The sequence below is a fragment of the Hyperolius riggenbachi genome, chromosome 5 (assembly GCF_040937935.1).
Source record: "Hyperolius riggenbachi isolate aHypRig1 chromosome 5, aHypRig1.pri, whole genome shotgun sequence".
In the NCBI taxonomy this organism is placed as follows: Eukaryota; Metazoa; Chordata; class Amphibia; order Anura; family Hyperoliidae; genus Hyperolius; species Hyperolius riggenbachi.
Window position 1 is genome coordinate 4,768,796 of NC_090650.1, and position 17,796 is coordinate 4,786,591.

General features: G+C 46.3%; 2 protein-coding genes across 7 annotated transcripts in view; one reads left to right on the forward strand and one right to left on the reverse strand.

The window, feature by feature from the left end:
• Window positions 1-4,005, reverse strand: part of LOC137517954 (uncharacterized) — a 4,789-nt gene extending 784 nt beyond the window's left edge. The window contains exons 1-3 of one of the 2 annotated variants that reach the window (XM_068235040.1): window positions 3,918-4,005; window positions 3,699-3,752; window positions 1-3,603 (exon numbers count right to left, since the gene is read on the reverse strand). The exon at window positions 1-3,603 is cut by the window's left edge and continues 784 nt beyond it. In XM_068235040.1, the coding sequence (XP_068091141.1) occupies window positions 1-2,054 (2,054 nt within the window). In that variant the 5' untranslated portion in view covers window positions 2,055-3,603; window positions 3,699-3,752; window positions 3,918-4,005. The remainder of the gene's footprint in view (window positions 3,604-3,698; window positions 3,753-3,917) is intronic. The other variant, XM_068235041.1, reaches the window with a different exon arrangement.
• The window catches only part of PPP1R9A (protein phosphatase 1 regulatory subunit 9A), a 200,541-nt gene extending 183,014 nt beyond the window's left edge, over window positions 1-17,527 (forward strand). For all 5 annotated transcript variants that reach the window (XM_068235034.1, XM_068235033.1, XM_068235035.1 and 2 more), the window contains 2 exons: window positions 8,625-8,798; window positions 10,118-17,527. In XM_068235034.1, coding sequence (XP_068091135.1) covers window positions 8,625-8,798; window positions 10,118-10,312 — 369 coding nt within the window. In that variant the 3' untranslated portion in view covers window positions 10,313-17,527. The remainder of the gene's footprint in view (window positions 1-8,624; window positions 8,799-10,117) is intronic.
• Window positions 17,528-17,796: the final 269 nt, after the last annotated feature.

Here is a 17,796-nt window from a genome sequence, read left to right on the forward strand (position 1 = left end):
AATTGCCTAACCATTGGCTCCTCGGCCCAAGAACCACCAAGTATAGCTGACAGAGCAGACACTTGCCCTTTAAGAGTACTGTATGCCAGTCCCATCTTTACTCCTTTATCAAGGAACAGCAAAATTTCTCCGACTTTTGGTTGAAATGGATCAAACTTCTGTGCTTTAGCAAATTCAGCAAATTTTTGCCACACTCTATTGTACGATGACATTGTAGTAGCTTTTCTTGCTGCCAACAAGGTAGAAACTACCTGTTGGGGACACCCAGATCTTAAGAGCCTATCCCTTTCAACCTCCAGGCCATGAGTCGTAGTCTTTGTGGATTTGGATGAGCAAATCCTCTCTGCAGAAGAAGATCTGTCCTGTAAGGCAAAGGCAGAGGCAGTTCCAGGGCTAATAACTTCAGGAGGAGAAACCATGGTCTCTTGGGCCAGTAAGGGATGACTGCTAAAACTACTGCTTTCGTCCTCTTCAATTTCACCAGAAATTTGTGGATTAGCGGGACAGGGGGGAATGCGTAGGCCAGGCTGAAGTCCCATACCTGGCATAGGGCATCTACTGCCAATGCATTCTTCGTCAGATACCTCGAAAAGAAAAGTTTTTCCTTGTTGTTGTAGCTGGATGCAAAGAGGTCTACTTGGGGGCATCCCCATCTCTCCACTATCATATTGTAAACCTCCTGATTTAGAGACCACTCGTTGTTGTCTATAATCACTCGTGACAGAAGATCTGCTTGAACATTCTGGTGTCCTGGAAGATACACTGCTGTTAAATTTGTTAGATGTTTCTGGGCTAATGTCATGATTGGAAATACTTCTTTCATGAGCTCCCAACTGTGAGTTCCCCCTTGCTTTGCTATATAAGCTACAGCTGCACGATTGTCCATTCGAAGCATAACCGACTGACCCTTCAGTCCCGGAAGGAAGGCTAATAGGGCTTGCAAGGCCGCCCTCAGCTCCAGAGTATTGGAGATCAGATGAACAGTAGCAAAGTCCCATTTTCCTTGTATTGCATGATCTTCCCAGACTGCACCCCAGCCTGATTGACTTGCGTCTGTTGTTATGATATTCCAGTCTGGTGTTTCCAGTGAGTGACAGTTGTGCAGATTCTGTTGACTGGACCACCAATGAAGACTGGACTTCATGTAAGGCGACAGAACAATCTGCTGATTCAGATCCTTGAGATTCCACTGACGCAACAACCCCCACTGGAGGGGCCGCATGTTCCAGTGTGCCCACTTTATTAGTGGGATTGTTGAAGCCATAGACCCTAGAACTTCTAAGACTTGCCTGGCTGACAAACATGAACTGTGAAGAACTAGGTTTATCCTTTGAATAAGCTGTACCACCTTCTGTTGTGGTAACGACACCAACCCTGATTGGGTCTGAAACTCTGCACCTAGAAAAATAAGTTGCTGGGTTGGGACAGGTTGACTCTTGAGAAGGTTGAGAACCCAACCAAATTTCCTTAGAGATTCTATCGTCTTGTCTCTGTGTCGTTCTAACATCTGTCTGGACTGAGCTAGAAGAAGGATATCGTCGAGATAATGCAGGATACGAATTCCTTCTTCTCTCAATCGAGCAATCACTGGGAGAAGAACTTTTGAGAAAGTCCTGGGCGAAGTACACAGCCCGAAGGGTAGGCATGTAAATTGCAGGTGGAGGTGACCCACCACAAAACGTAAATAGACTTGAAATGAAGGATGGACGGGAACATGATAGTAGGCATCCTTGAGATCCAATGAACACATCCAATCGTTCTTTTGTACTGCTAGGATGACTGTCTGCAGGGACTCCATTTTGAAGCGAGGGACTTTTATATGCTTGTTTAGCTGCCTTAGATCCAGAATGGGTCTCCAATCTCCTGTTTTCTTCTGTATTAGAAATATAGGAGAATAGAACCCCTGATTTCTTTGGTTTACGGGAACAATAGATACAGCTCTTTGTTCCAACAGTGTGCTTACATAACTCCATAGAACCTCTCTTTTTTCTGGTGAATCTGGTAGTTTTGAAGGATGAAAATGAGGAAGAATTGGGTTTACCTTGAAGGACCATGTATGCCCTTTTGAAACCGTTCTTTGCAACCAGGGTTCTTGAAAGGCTCCCGTCCAGACCTGAGCAAACCGAGTTAATCGTGCTCCAATCTGCTCTGCCTGAACGGGCTTCCCCTCAAAAAGACTTCTGACTTTGCCCAGAAGACTGAGCACTCTTATTTTTAGCAAGTTTCAAAAAGGAAGACTGTGTCCCCTTCCAATCCCTCCTAAAAGGTCTACCAGGCTTATAGCTTTTAGCATCTCTAAAGCGTTCATTAGGTTGTCTTCTATTTGGATTGAATCTTTGTCTCACAAATTTTCTATCATGAGGGATAAGACCACTCTTGCCCCCTGTTACACGAGAAATTGCCTTGTCCATCTTAGGACCGAACAAATTCTCTCCATCGTATGGAATCTTAGTCCAGGATTGTTTGGATGATGGATCTGCTGCCCAGGGTTTGAGCCAAAGCGCTCTTTTCGCCATAGTCGAGAACAACATTACTCTGCCAACACATCTCAATGTGTCTACTGCAACTTCTCCTATAAAATCGGAAGCCAATTTTAACTCATCAAGGGCAGCTATTATCAACTCGTGATCCATGTTACTTCTAACAGCAGTCTCAATATTATTAGTCCACACTTTGCAAGCCTTGGCTACTGAGGATAAGGCAATGACTGGTTTAGCAGCTTCTCCAGCTGCCAAGTATGTTCTTTTAAGCTCCATGTCTATCTGTCGATCCATAAGGTCCCTAAAAGAGACAGCATCCTCCAAAGGTAAGGTTACATTTCTAGCTAACTTCATGATAGAGGCATCTACTACAGGTGAGGCTTCAAACATCTTAGCATCCTGTTCAGACATAGGATATAACTTCTTAAGTCGATTTTTTAAAGACGGTTTCTTAACTGGATTCAGCCATTCCTGCAACACGATGTCTTTTATCTCCTCCATGAGGGGAAAAGACACTATCTTCTTATTTAAATGTTTATAATATCTCCTTCTTTTAGACTTAGAGGGAACATCATCCTCATCCTCCCACTCCAGTGCTTGTTTAACCTGGCGAACAAACGACTTCACTAAGGCAAAATCAAAACCAGTTTCATCATCAGAAAGCTCAGAATCATCTGAAGCAGAAGTATGATCAGACTGATTTGCTGCAGAAGGACCTGCCACTGGCTCCTGAGCATGCTCCCCTACTGGCTGACTGATTACTTGGCCAGCTTTACTTGCATTCTCCACATAATCCTTAGAGATATCTTCTAAACAGTTCTCACAAATCATCTTTCCAGGTAATCTAGGTTTCCCACAAACCCAGCACTGTCCATCTCCTGGTCTATCAGGGCAATTAGGAGGCAGATTAGTGGAAACTGCAGAAGGCTGTGATACTCCCAGCAAATCTGGGGACATAGTTCTAGGCTGCACACTTGGAGATCTGCTCCTGGATCTGTCAGATGCATTTGAATGTTTAGAAAGAGATCTTCTAGCTCTATCTGGATTTTCATGCTTAGAAAGCTTGCTATGATCTTCCTTTCTATGGGAATCATGCTTCTCCCCTTTGCCAGCAGAGGATGAACTAGAAATAAACACAAAAAAAAAAAAACCCCAATCAGAATCACTTGTCTTCACTAAGACATTATGCCTCTTTTCTGCAATACTCACCACCCTTACCTCTTAGATTTGTGGTGTTCTTTATTAGAAGAGCGCCCCATAGTAGCATGGAAGCTGCAAGATAGAGCACAGCCTATTAGGTAGTGCTCAGGAGACAGAGCTCCTTACACAAAAATATAACAGCAACTGAATACAGACTAAGCATAGCCTGCCTGCAGAGCTAAGAACCATAAAACAGCAATAAATGCATGACAAGATCTTTAAAACACAGTCACTTACTGTGCAGGAGAGGATCTGTGTGAATCCAGCATCCATCGGCTTCCAAACAGCTACAAACTCAGTGGGCTGGGCTGCAGTTTAAATCAGCGTCAGGTCCGCCCAAATCAAAGATGGCCACCGCCACACATTGCCCACAGTGTGACACAGCTGCTCTTCTAGCCCTGATTGGCTACAGCAGCCTGGCTGCCAGATAGACACTCCCCACTGCACACAGCACTCGGTGCAGAGAACAATCAGGCTGATAAGGCAAAAATGAAGCCGTGGATGTAAAGCAAATCCCTAATTAGGGATACAATGCGACTCCGGGAACACCAAAGGGAGTCTTCCTGCCTTATAGATACATTTAGTACCCGAAGGACAGGAACTCTAGCCAGGAGAGGCATTACAGAACCTGGCTAGTATGCTACCATGTAGCAGGTAAGGGAAGCATCCAGGGAACCTGTCTGGCCGGCGAGGACACAAAAAAGAATACTGGGATAGGGGAGGGAGATACATTTAAAAGCTTCAGGGAGGTCCTGTAGGGCAGATGGGAGGAGGAACTGCCCATTTGTATGATGTCATGGAGGCACCAGGGAAAGTAAGATGCCAGCCGGCCTCCCTACTCACTTGCACACTATTTTGTCAGCTAGACTTTGCAACTGCTGTTCAGGAAATGCTGTTAAAAATAAAGAAGACCCTGAGAATCCACCATGAGGAGATGGCCTGGCCCAAATCCCGTCAGTTCTGTCAGATTTTAACTGCCTACATTTTCCCGATACTGGTCCTTTAACAACCTTCCTTTGGTTTCGCTGGCTGCGGCTGGTGGGCGGAGCCAGTGTAATACTCAAAGAGTGGGCGTGCCGCAGTGTTGTTTGCGAATGTTCACATCGAAAATGCTATTTTTAATTTTGTGAATATAGCTTTTATTCTTGCGTTAATCATTATTTTTTCCACGAAAAACGGAAAAAACAATATATTTACTGCAAAAAAAATTAGCATGAAAACACAAAAATTTACTGCGAAAATTTGCAAAAACACAAAAGAATAACAAAACTTCTTTTCTACGACATTTTCACACAACAATCAAATTTTAACATCATTTTCATGAAAATGTATGCAAAAAGAATATTGGCATTTTCACTCATCACTGGGTACCAGCTTCCTGTTGTCCCCAGAGCTTGCAATCACTAATGGACCTGCTGGCCGATTGCATGCAACTAACCTTTGTGTGACCCCATGTTGTATTATTCTATCATGCTTTATTAGGTGTACGTGTGTCTTATTTCACTAGTTTGTGTTACTATAACTCCTGAATTCCTCTAACTTGTATCGTTCACAATCTCTGCTGTTATCTGATAAATACAATGGAGCAAACGTCACCCCAAAAATCACTAAACCCGTACATGTGCATTACAGCAATACTTAAAGAGATCATTATCAATCCCGCCCGCATGTAAATTGTGGGCAGATTGGTATCGGACAGAATTGACAGGAAGCACATATGATTGGCTGAGCTCTGTGCTGCATACAATTTGCATGCAAGTCGGAGTTATAAGCTTCCATTGACCATCTCTAGCAGATATTTGGATAGCCTTACACTGCGGGAGTCCTGGGGTCACCCCTCGGCCGGGACAGTCCTGGGGTCACCCCTCGGCCGGGACAGTCCTGGGGTCACCCCTCGGCCGGGACAGTATGGGCCATATGCAACTCGAGGCGATGAGACGCTCAAGATGTGCGAGCTTCTCACCACCTCACAGCGCTCCGAATCTACTGGTGCATTGAATTGCCGGCTTCACCTGAGGGATGCTGCAGTGCTAACTCGCTATTGGCCTCAGTGAGGCGCCTGTAATCCGAGCCATGTGGAGTGAGGTATCCGTGCTATGGAACGGTTCTTCAGCACCACAGCATGGAGCCGTCCTTCAGCACCACAGCATGGAGCCGTCCTTCAGCACCGCAGCATGGAGCCGTCCTTCAGCACCGCAGCATGGAGCCGTCCTTCAGCACCGCAGCATGGAGCCGTCCTTCAGCACCACAGCATGGAGACGTCCTTCAGCACCACAGCATGGAGCCGTCCTTCAGCACCACAGCATGGAGCCGTCCTTCAGCACCGCAGCATGGAGCCGTCCTTCAGCACCGCAGCATGGAGCCGTCCTTCAGCACCGCAGCATGGAGCCGTCCTTCAGTACCGCAGCATGGAGCCGTCCTTCAGCACCACAGCATGGAGCCGTCCTTCAGCACCGCAGCATGGAGCCGTCCTTCAGCACCGCAGCATGGAGCCGTCCTTCAGCACCACAGCATGGAGCCGTCCTTCAGCACCACAGCATGGAGCCGTCCTTCACCACCACAGCATGGAGCCGTCCTTCAGCACCACAGCATGGAGCCGTCCTTCAGTACCGCAGCATGGAGCCGTCCTTCACCACCACAGCATGGAGCCGTCCTTCAGCACCACAGCATGGAGCTGTCCTTCAGCACCACAGCATGGAGCCGTCCTTCAGCACCTCAGCATGGAGCTGTCCTTCAGCACCACAGCATGGAGCCGTCCTTCAGCACCGCAGCATGGAGCCGTCCTTCAGCACCGCAGCACGGAGACGTCCTTCAGCACCGCAGCATGGAGCCGTCCTTCACCACCACAGCATGGAGCCGTCCTTCAGCACCACAGCATGGAGCTGTCCTTCAGCACCACAGCATGGAGCCGTCCTTCAGCACCTCAGGATGGAGCTGTCCTTCAGCACCACAGCACAGAACCATCCTTCAGCACCACAGCATGGCTCAAAGATGCTTTGCCCGGGGCTACCTGAGCAGTGGAGCTGGAGAAGGAGAAGTGGCGTGTGTTGGCAGCAAATGGCAGAGTGAGATGGGTGGGCCCAAAATACAGCAGTGAGAGCATTTGTTTAAACAATTTTTTTACACTAAATAGAGGAAGTCAGAAATGCCTTCGTTTACATTAACTGTATACAGGCATCTGCGGTCTCCTTAATAAACTAAGCTGCCAGATGCCTAAAGAAGGCGGCAGGGTGTGGACGATACCTGCTCTGTGCAGGGAAAGGTTCTGGCCTGTGTTCGATGGGAAGCATTACTCCTCAGGGGCGGGGTTATCTGACAAATTAATAGTGGAAAAAGAACTCACTGGACTATTATTGTGCCCCAAGTGTATTCTTTACCGCACGGTGGGGTGCTAAACAGGATTCAATTAGGCTGGAGAGGATCTCTGTCTCTGTGGACAGATGTCTACTGCTAGGTGGCAGCACCTACTACCTGAGTCATATCAGATCTAAGGGCCGGTTTCCACTCGTCAGTGTTTCTGTGCACTTTCTGCACAGGAAAACTGCAACCAGTGTTTATCAAGGGGCTAGTTCCCACTTGAATGCCTTTTTCACATGCAGGAAAACAATTGACCGCAATGCAGCCCTGCCAGACAACTCATGCAGAAAAACTGATGCACGGAAAAACTGACGAGTGGAGACAGGCCTTTAGGCCTCGTTCACATTTAAAATCAAGCGTTTTGCGTTTTTGTGCATGTTTTTCCTCCCCTCCCGGCGCTCCACTGCGCGCTGCGTTTCTGGTAAAAGTGCTTTTCGAATTGCTTTTCCAGAGCGGTTTTGTCATTCTCTCCCTGACGCAAGTCATGAAGTGAACTCTTTGACCCAGAAAACAATAAATACAATGTATTTATTCTTGCAAACGCAATCGCCGCACGTGATTTTGTGAGTGTTTGCGTTTTTCCTGTACCTTCCATTGAGGCAAAATCGCCCCAAAAATGGTACAGGCACCGCTTTGCTGAACTCACAGCGCAAGACCCGCGCTGATAAACATCGCCTGCGCTTGAAAAGAAGGCGGAAAATGCCCCCAGTGTGAGCGAGCCCTCGGTGAGCATTGCTGAGTGGTGAGTGACATTCTATTGGTTGTTTTGTTGTAGCAACGTATACACTTCTGTGGTGAGAACATCTCTGATAAGGCTCGGTTCACACATTTATACTTTTCCGGTCCAGTCCCAGTCCTGTCCTGATAGTTTTGCATCAGTTTTCTATCAGTTTTACCTGACTGGACCGGAAATGTCCAGATTTATGTGTGAACACAGTCATAGCAACACACACAGCTGATGCCAACTGTCAAAAACTAACAGGACTGTACATCTTTTTACGTGTGAACGAAGGCCTGCCTGGATACAGCTTGCTCAACGCATGTGCTGCACGTCACTACAGACACATAACTGTCATTGCAGTTACGTTTTAGCAATCCTCGCTACTATCTGATCGGACCCAGGCATCAGGTACAGGCTGCCGATCTCCCAGCTACCCCTCTGCTTTTAGTAGATGTTACAGCGTGTATTACACAACTTGTATCACCAGCTTATACCTCACACCAATGTTCTGACCACAGTCCAGCCACCAGCACAGAGAGTTACAGCACATTTCAATAATCGTCAATACAAAACAGCCCATAAGAGTGAGCCTGTGCAGATGTGGAAGGTAGTAAGTTGTAGCTCAGTATAAGGCAGTCTTGGTGACTGACTGCTGCAGAAGCTGCTGTTTCGGACATCAGAACACACCCATTCTCAAGCCCCACCTCCCGCAGTCTCAGGCCAGGTTGTTGCGGACGTATTTGTGTCTCGAGCGTCTGGTCGGTTTCTGGATCTCTGCTCGCCTATACGGCCAATACTTATCTTAATAAAAATCACTCCACACTCTCTAAACACTGCGTAACCAGCGATTGTTCTTCTCGTTGTAGATTTTCGATGAGAGCCAGTCCCCCAAGCACAGTCCCCGCACCCCTCTGGACTGGAGCCCGCAGCAAGTCACCAACTGGCTGATGACTCTCAGCTTGGACCACTACGCCCCCGAATTCACCGCACACCATATCGATGGAGAGCGCCTCCTGCAGCTGGACAGCGGCCGCCTCAAGGTAAACCACGCCAGAACCTCCATAAAGTGTGGGAACTGAAGTCTATTGAAGGGCACCTCACCCACATTTCTTATGTCACTAATGTTTAATTACATGAATAGTTCCTAACTCACAAATATCTACTTACCTGCTTGCCCTAAGAATCCCCATATACAGCCGGAATCCCCAAACCCATCGGCAAATGTGCTGTGCCATTTTTGCCGAAGAATTGATAATCTTCTCATAGACCAGTTCTGCAGCCACAGCCTAGTTGTGCAACGTTTCTCCTGAAGGAGGTGTCTCATACCAATTCACTGCAGAGCTTGGGAAAAGCCATGGCAACGGAGCTTGGGACAGCCCATGGCAACAGAGCTGAGTGCAGGCTATGGCAACAGAGCTGGGAGCAAGCCATGGCAACAGAACAACAGAGCTGGGGTCAGGCCATGGCAACAGAGCTGGGGCGAGGGAAATGGCAACAGAGCTGGGTGCAGGCCATGGAAACAGAGCTGGGTGCAGGCCATAACAACAGAACTGGGGGGAAAGAGGCATGGCAACAGAACTTAGGCCAGGCCATGGCAACAGAACAACAGAGCTGGGGTCAGGCCATGGCAACAGAACTCAGGACAGCCCATGGCAACAGATCTGGGAGCAGCAGGCCATGGAAACAGAGCTGGTGCAGACCATGGCAACAGAGCTGGGAGCAGGCCATAACAACAGAACTGGGGGGAAAAGAGGCATGGCAACAGAACTTAGGCCAGGCCATGGCAACAGAGCTCAGGAGGACAGCCCATAGCAACAGATCTGGAAACAGAACTAGCTAGGGCGGGCCATGGCAACAGAGCTGGAGGCCATGGAAACAGAGCTGAGGCGGGCCATGGCAACAAAGCTGGGGGTGGAGCCATGGCAACAGAGCAACAACACTAGAGGGGGACTATGGAAACGGAGCAACAAAACTGGGGGCAGGCCACAGAGGTGGTAGCTGGTCGGTGAGAAAGTTATCAAGCATTGGAAGAAGACGCCACAGCCCTTTCACTGGGGAAGGGGGGGATTTTGCCTACATGTGGGGGTTCCGGGCGAGCGGGGGAGTTAATGATATTTGTGGTTTGTGAATGATACACCTGGTACACACATCATTCAATCTTGGATTCTTGATTGGCCACTTTTACCGCCTCCATGTAATTCCACAAGTGTAGCTGTCATGTCCACCATATTGGTGATCATGTCCTGATGTAATTCACTGGGTGCATTTCTGTCCCTGTCTTCCCCCATTCTATACATTTGTAGTTTCTCTTTGCTCAGAAAGTTCCCCTTCCTGCCCCTCATCTGCGGTTTCTCTCCAGGCCCTCGGCGTCACCTCTCAAGACCGAACGCTGATGAGGAAGAAGATTAAAGACATGAGGATGACTGTCGAGAAGGTGAGAAGAGCCAATGGGAAGCTGGAGAAGCAGAAGGAGAGACTGCGGAGGAGGGAAGAGGAGCAGCGAATACGTCGAGCACGACGAGAGGATAGCGCCCCGGGAGAGGGGACACCCTAACCTCTGTACTGTGTGTGTAGGACTAGATAAGGGTTCAGAGTGCACTGTGTGTGGCCAGCCCCGGTACTGCACAGATCTACGACAACCGGGAGATCCCCACCCATAACAACCTCCCCCATTCTAGGTGGAGCCATGCTCAGCTTAGCTCTCCACCTGTCCAGGAGTGAGATCCCCTCTAGAGCAAAGGGCCAAGATATGTCACCATTATCATTCATTGTAACCGTATGCCTATGGACAACAGCCCAATACCAGGCCAATGACATAGCAGTGTCCTGCGCCCCCTAGTGGAACATACAGGATGAGCAGGATCGTGGCTGAAAACCTGGGAACTGCTGCCCATCCCAGAAAACAGGACTGGAAACATCCAGTGGGGGATAAAACCCTGCCCAACTCCCATCGCAGAGGGGGAGCTGGAAAAAATGGCGCACAGCCCCACCTGACCATTATGGCGCCACCATTCGATTCAATGTAAAAGGCAATTTAACGTTTTGAGGCATAGCTGTAATCCTGCTGGACAGAGGAAACTATGGTGCAGGGAGATAGCATGCTCATTGCAATGTTGGCTATAGCACAGTGGTAAGGAATCGAGCTTAAAGAGGAACTTCAGCCTAAACAAACATACTGTCATTAAGTTACATTAGTTATGTTAATTAAAATAGATAGGTAATATAATCTCTTACCCACACTGTTGAACAGGCAAATGTTTGATTTCATGATGGCAGCCATCTTTTTGGTTGAAAGGAGGTGACAGAGAGCATGAGACAGTTCCAACTGTCCTGTGTCCTGATCACCCCTCCCAGTTGCTAGGCAACGTGAATAACAACATAGGAGATCCCATCATGCTCTGCACAGCATCAGGGAAAAAAAGCCTGGGCTTTTTAAATTTGATGGGTGGAGCTTAGCTAAAAATGCAGCTAAAAATGATGCTTTGGAAAGAAACACAAAGTTCTGATGCTGTGAAACTTTTAAAGAAACACCAAGCCTTTTCAGTGCTGCAGAGTAGATTTTTAGTCCGGAGGTTCACTTTAAGAATTACTTTTGCTGGTTCGAATCTCCCCAATGTTACTTTTATTTTATTTTTTGCTTTAATTGATAAAGATGTGCTGCTATCTATGAAGTAATAAAAGATACGTTTAAAAATACTTTTCTTATGAAGTTTTGTGTTGTAAATATCCGAGCTGCATAACTAGTATTTAAGCTTGAAAAGGAAGTGGGAAGACAGAATAAAGGTGAGAGACAAGGTATTACTGGCTGCAAACTGACGGAAAATACGGCTAGTGATCAGTCAAAGGCTTCTAACACCTTGTCTCATCTACATTCTGTGCTCCCACTTCCATTTTAACCTTGCATACTTATAGGGGAACTGAAGTAAGAGGTATACGGAGGCTGCCATATTTATTTACTTTTAACTAACGCCGATAGGCGTCGGCAGGTCTTAAGTGGTTTCCCATGGAAACAGTTCACGGAGGGTGTCTCCGTGAACAGCCGGAGAGCCGCCGATTGCGGCTCGCCAGCAAAATGTAAACACGCGGGGAAGAAATCCCTGCTGTTTACATCATACGGCGCTGCTGAGCTGAAGCCTATCCTACGATATCCATCCTGCGCAGCCCATGGAGGGAGAGAGAGAGACGGAAAGAAAGGGAGCGCCAAAAACGCTGAGGAGGGGGGCTTTGAAGAGCCCGCCCCCCGCAAAGCGCAGCAAGCCGGCGGCTATCAGACCCCCCCCCAGCAGGACATCCCCCTAGTGGGGTAAAAAGGGGGTAAGTCTGATCGCCCTGGCATAATCCTGATCTGTGCTGCGGGCTGGAGAGTCCATGCAGCATAGATCAGGCAAAACACCCCTGGTCCTTAAGTGGTTCAATACCAGTTGCCTGGCAGCCCTGCTGGTCTATTTCTCTGCAGTAGTATCTGAATAACACCAGAAACAAGCATGCAGCTAGTCTTGTCAGATCTGACTTTAAAGTCTGAAACACCTGATCTGCTGCATGCTTGTTCAGGGGCTATGGCTAATAGTATTAGAGGCAGAGGATCAGCAGGGCTGCCAGGCAACTGGTATTGCTTAAAAGGAAATAAACATGGCAGCCTCCATATACCTCTCTCTTCAGTTTCCCTTTAAGCAGCTGAAATACAGCACAAATCTTTTACTTCATAAAAAAGTATTTTTAAACACCTTTTATTACTTTATTGAAAGCAGCGCATCTTTATCAATGAAAAAAATTAAAAAAAAATAATGTTGAGCAGATTTGAACCAGCAAAATTGACTTCCAAGACAAGAACTTTATCACTGAGCTACAGATTCTTCACTGTTTGGAGCTGTGTAAGAATACAGGCCTCTATGTTAAACAGCACTATCTAGTGTTATAATTCCACAGCAAACACCACAGGGCAGTCAGAGTCTCACGTGTGCCCTGTCACCAATGCTGACAGCGAGACTGCAGGAGTTTCTGACGTCCACATGACATCTTTTGGCTGTACGCATCCTGCAGACCCCACGGTAAGAATATGAAAACGGTATTTATCGTGTGATCAATTCCGCTCTATTAATGTAGCTTACCTATATATGCTGTAACAAATCAAAGCGGTATTTAGCGTTTTGGTTAAAACGCTAAATAGCGTTGTAATCACCATGCACCATTTTTTCCATGCGCCACTTTTGGCTGTAGGCCTGAGAGGCCCATCCTTGGTGGAGTCAGTGTACTTGTAGTTATATCACATCTGTTTTTATTTGCCAGGACATGTTGTATCTTACGTGTATCTGCAATGATAAAACATAATGTTCAGAGATCCCTCCTCTCACTAAGGGGATAATATTGCAGTACTGACTCCTGCTTCTGAAACATGATGCCCTGCCTCCATGATCTGTCGTTATGCCCATGAAGCATACTGTATGTAGAATCAGTAAGTGTGCTAGTATGGACTGACGGGTAAACAGAAAAGTACATTTTTATTATTTATTATTATTTAGTACTTATATAGCGCAAACTACTTACTTTGCACCTCAAATCACCAAACAACCAAAACCGTCCAAACCGTTTAATAAAATGACTGTGCTTTAAGTGCTTCTAGCCACGTCCACTGTTTTACTAAGGCTACAAACAGTACATATATGTGTGTGTATATACAGTATATAAACAGGTAGTCCCCGGTTAACGAACAAGATAGGGACTGTAGTTTTGTTCTTAACCTGAATCTGTTCTTAAGTCGGAACATTGTGCCATCTCTGTCCCCTGTACCTCCTCTGAGCCTCCAGTGTCCCCTTCTGCCCTTTGTACTTGTCTATACAAGTGAAAAACCATTTTTACTTAGATTTTTTTTAAATCGATTTTCTCAAAACCTACAAGTCCTATTTGAAAAAAAGAAAATGAACTTGTTCCCATGGAAACAGAGAATCCATGTTGTTCGTATCGGTGGGTCGTTCGTAAGTCGGGCGTTCGTAAGTCAGGGACTACCTGTATATAAAGTACCCTGTAAATAAAAACAACAAGCGCAAATATAGATTGACTGGTAAACAGGAAAGTAACTTCCATGACAGCACAACTTACATAGTGCAGAAGGTTTGATAAGGAGCTGACACAGCATTTCGTGGCCATGGACCCTTCCTCAGGCCTGTGCAGCACAGCTTGGGGCCCGCTGTGATGGTAGGGGCCCCTCTATTCTAGTTACGCCCCTGATGTCTGCCGTGCAGTTTCCAGTTCTGTTCTGATGCACTGCCACGCTGCTGCTGCTACTACACTTTTCAGTTATTTATTGTTTTACTCTAAATATTGAACGGCTTTCAGAGATAGGACAGAGGTAGAACATTCATCAAGGTCTGTTGTGCTTCACAGCGCCCCCTAATGGGCATTCCCTGCATGCCGCCTGGCCTGTGACCTGATTGTTGCGGCTGACGATTGCCTTTGTCTCAGCATGGCGATAGATCCTCACTGTGGGGAACGCTAATTAATTAATGTAATTAATGTACACACGATAATACTCATCATTCTTGATGTAACAACAAGACCCCCTGCCGCTCCCGACTCCCGCGCTCCGGCAATTAATGACGGTTTCTGCAGAACGATCTGTCATTTTACTCAATCTGATATTTATCTGAAAGAAATAACACAAATTGTATCCCATGAGGGTGGTTTATAATTCAGACGTTTCATGACTGTAATAATAAATTATTAAAACAGTATTAGGGATTAAAAATAAGGCGGTCATCAAACCCACTTCAAAAATATTCACAATGCAACAACATGAGTGAGACTCTCTGATTCACATTTCACATCTTCCGGAAGATTCTGACCTCCTGTACTGGACATGGGCAATGACAGCCAAACATTTCATCTCGCATGCCATTTAAGAATGAGTAAATCCAGATTGTACATGAAGGGCATTTTATGAGCCCACTTCTAGCTGCATACAATTTGCATGCAACCCGAAATTGTTAGCTTGCCACTGACCATTCCTCCTAATGCCCAATCAGTGGTGGGGTTGTTGGGTAGCAGATCTCCAGTTTAGGTCCAGTATGATCCAAAGACAGAACAACGACAGTTGTTTAGGTGATACCTTTTATGCCTAACTGTACAAGAGTTATCTGCAAACTTTCTAATCTTTAAGTTTCTTCTTCAGTCGTTATACAGGGTGAGGTTCTGAAACATGCCTGAAGAAGGAACTTACAGTTTGGAAAGCTTGCACAGAGATCTTATACAGTTAGTTATTAAAGGTATCACTTTAAAGAGAAATCGTGACCAAGAATTTAACTTCACCCCAATCAGTAGCTGATACCCCCTTTCCCATGAGAAATCTTTTCCTTTTCACAAACAGACCATCAGGGGGCGCTGTATGGCTGATATTGTGGTGAAACCCCTCCCACAAGAAACTCTGAGGACCGTGGTACTCCTGGCAGTTTTACTGTCTGTGAGCCTTGTTGCATTGTGGGAAATAGCTGTTTCCAACTGCCAAAAAGCAAGCAGCAGCTACTTCCAGTGACATCATCTGCCAGCAGTAAAAATGTCACCATGTGATAAATATCAGAATGTAAATTACAAAGAAGAGAGATTTTACAATGGGCAAACACTGACTAAATACATTTATACATAATTATTGTAAAAATGAGGCACTTTTTATATTACATTATTTTCACTGGAGTTCCTCTCTAAAAACTTTTGTTATGTCTTCGGATTCTCTCCATGACTAATACCAGACTACATTTAACTACTGGCCCAGTATTAGTGTGACATCAGTGGACGAGGGCCCTGACACACCAAAAAGGGTTTTGTGGGTTGTTTTTAGTTTTTTTTTTTAAAAAGCTTCCACTGATTTACATTACAAATGCGGCAGAATAGCCACGATTGCAATTTTTCAAAAAATTGCTGCGATTTTAAGTCAGTGGAAGCGTTTATTAAAAAAATTACAATGACCCACAAAACGCTTTTAGGAGTGTCGGGGCCCTGGTAGGGTGATGGCTGGTGTAGAAGTGTGACATCAGTGGATGAGGTGGGAGGGGTGGTGTATAATTGAAGTACTTGCCGTTCAGTGTTGCGTGCAAATTTTCACAAAGTCAATTTCGCATCGAAAATGCGGTTTTCAATTCCGAGAAAATATTTGCAAAAATACATTGCATTTTCTCAAAACGATTTAAGAAAACGAACTTGTGAAAAATGCAAAAAATCGTTATTTTAACAGCACAAAATTGTGAAAAGTGGGAAATCATTTATTTTTAAAATGGGAAAAATCACAAACTTATTTAAAAAAAAAAAAGGTGAGTAGCATTTGAGCTTGAAAGTGTAATGTAACATTATTTTATAAGCATTTTCATCACTGTTTACTGCACACGGCATTACCTGCAGCTGATGAGCGGCCTTAGTTTACAAACACTGGGCACTTGTACAGCTTGGTCTGAAGGCTGCCGTGCCGGATTGTCATATTACTGCACACGGCATTACCTGCAGCTGATGAGCGACCTTAGCTTACAAACACTGGGCACTTGTACAGCTCAGTCTGAAGGATGCCGTGCCGGATTGTCATATTACTGCACACGGCATTACCTGCAGCTGATGAGCGACCTTAGCTTACAAACACTGGGCTCTTGTACAGCTCAGTCTGAAGGTTGCCGGATTGTCATATTACTGCACACGGCATTACCTGCAGCTGATGAGCGACCTTAGCTTACAAACACTGGGCACTTGTACAGCTCAGTCTGAAGGATGCCAGATTGTCATATTACTGCACACGGCATTACCTGCAGCTGATGAGCGACCTTAGCGCACAAACACTGGGCACTTGTACAGCTCAGTCTGAAGGTTGCCGGATTGTCATATTACTGCACACGGCGTTACCTGCAGCTGATGAGCGGCCTTAGCTTACAAACACTGGGCACTTGTACAGCTCAGTCTGAACGCTGCCAGATTCTTTCTACTGCAGGGAAGTCCAGTATAAACACTCTTGTTGTATTATTTAATTCTTTGTAAAGTTACAGTATACTGGATTATTTTTCTTCCTTCTGTGGAAATAAGTTTGAGTGTTTGTATTTATGTTCTATATAATTCTGGCTTTTAGGGTCTCAGAGTATAAAAAGTTAACATTATTTATTACACTCCGGATACCGGAGTATCGGCAGTATCTGAATAAGCTGTAGTATTTAAGGACTAGAAATCCTTCCTGGCATTCCCGAGAGCCTGCAGGCCCAGTATATGTGAGTATATGTATAAGCTGCAGTCATGTGACCACTGCCAGGTTCCCCTCTTCATCCTGGACTGCCAGGTTCCCCTCTCCATCCTAGAATGCCAGGTTCCTCTCCTCATCCTGGACTGCCAGGTTCAATCCTCATCCTGGACTGCCAGGTTCCCCTCTACATCCTGGATTGCCAGGTTCCTCTCCTCATCCTGGACTGTCAGGTTCCCCTCTCCATCCTAGACTGCCAGGTTCCTCTCCTCATCCTGGACTGTCAGATTCCCCTCTCCATCCTAGACTTCCAGGTTCCCCTCCTCATCCTGGACTGTCAGGTTCCCTTTTCCATCCTGGACTGCCAGGTTCCCCTCCTCATCCTGGACTGCCAGGTTCCTCTCCTCATCCTGGACTGCCAGGTTCCCCTCTCGATCCTAGAATGCCAGGTTCCCCTCCTCATCCTGGGCTGCCAGGTTCCGTCCTCACCCTGGACTGCCAGGTTCCTCTCCTCATCCTGGACTGTCAGGTTCCCCTCTCCATCCTAGACTGCCAGGTTCCCCACTTCAACCTGGACTGCCGCACACTGCCCTGCAAGTTCCAGGACCCTCGTAGTCCATGCAGGAGTCACATGACACAGTCACATGACCATATATGGAAGCTTAAAAATAAGGTACATATAAAAACTTTTAATCATTGCAGCTGCCATGTCTGGGGTGTTTGGAAGGGGGGCACTTAGTAAAGTTTGGTAAAATTCTGGATATAAGCTTTCGGAAGCCCTCTAGTCAGAAATATGTTTTGAATGGTCACCCCCACCTCTGCAGAAGTAGGACTGTCCC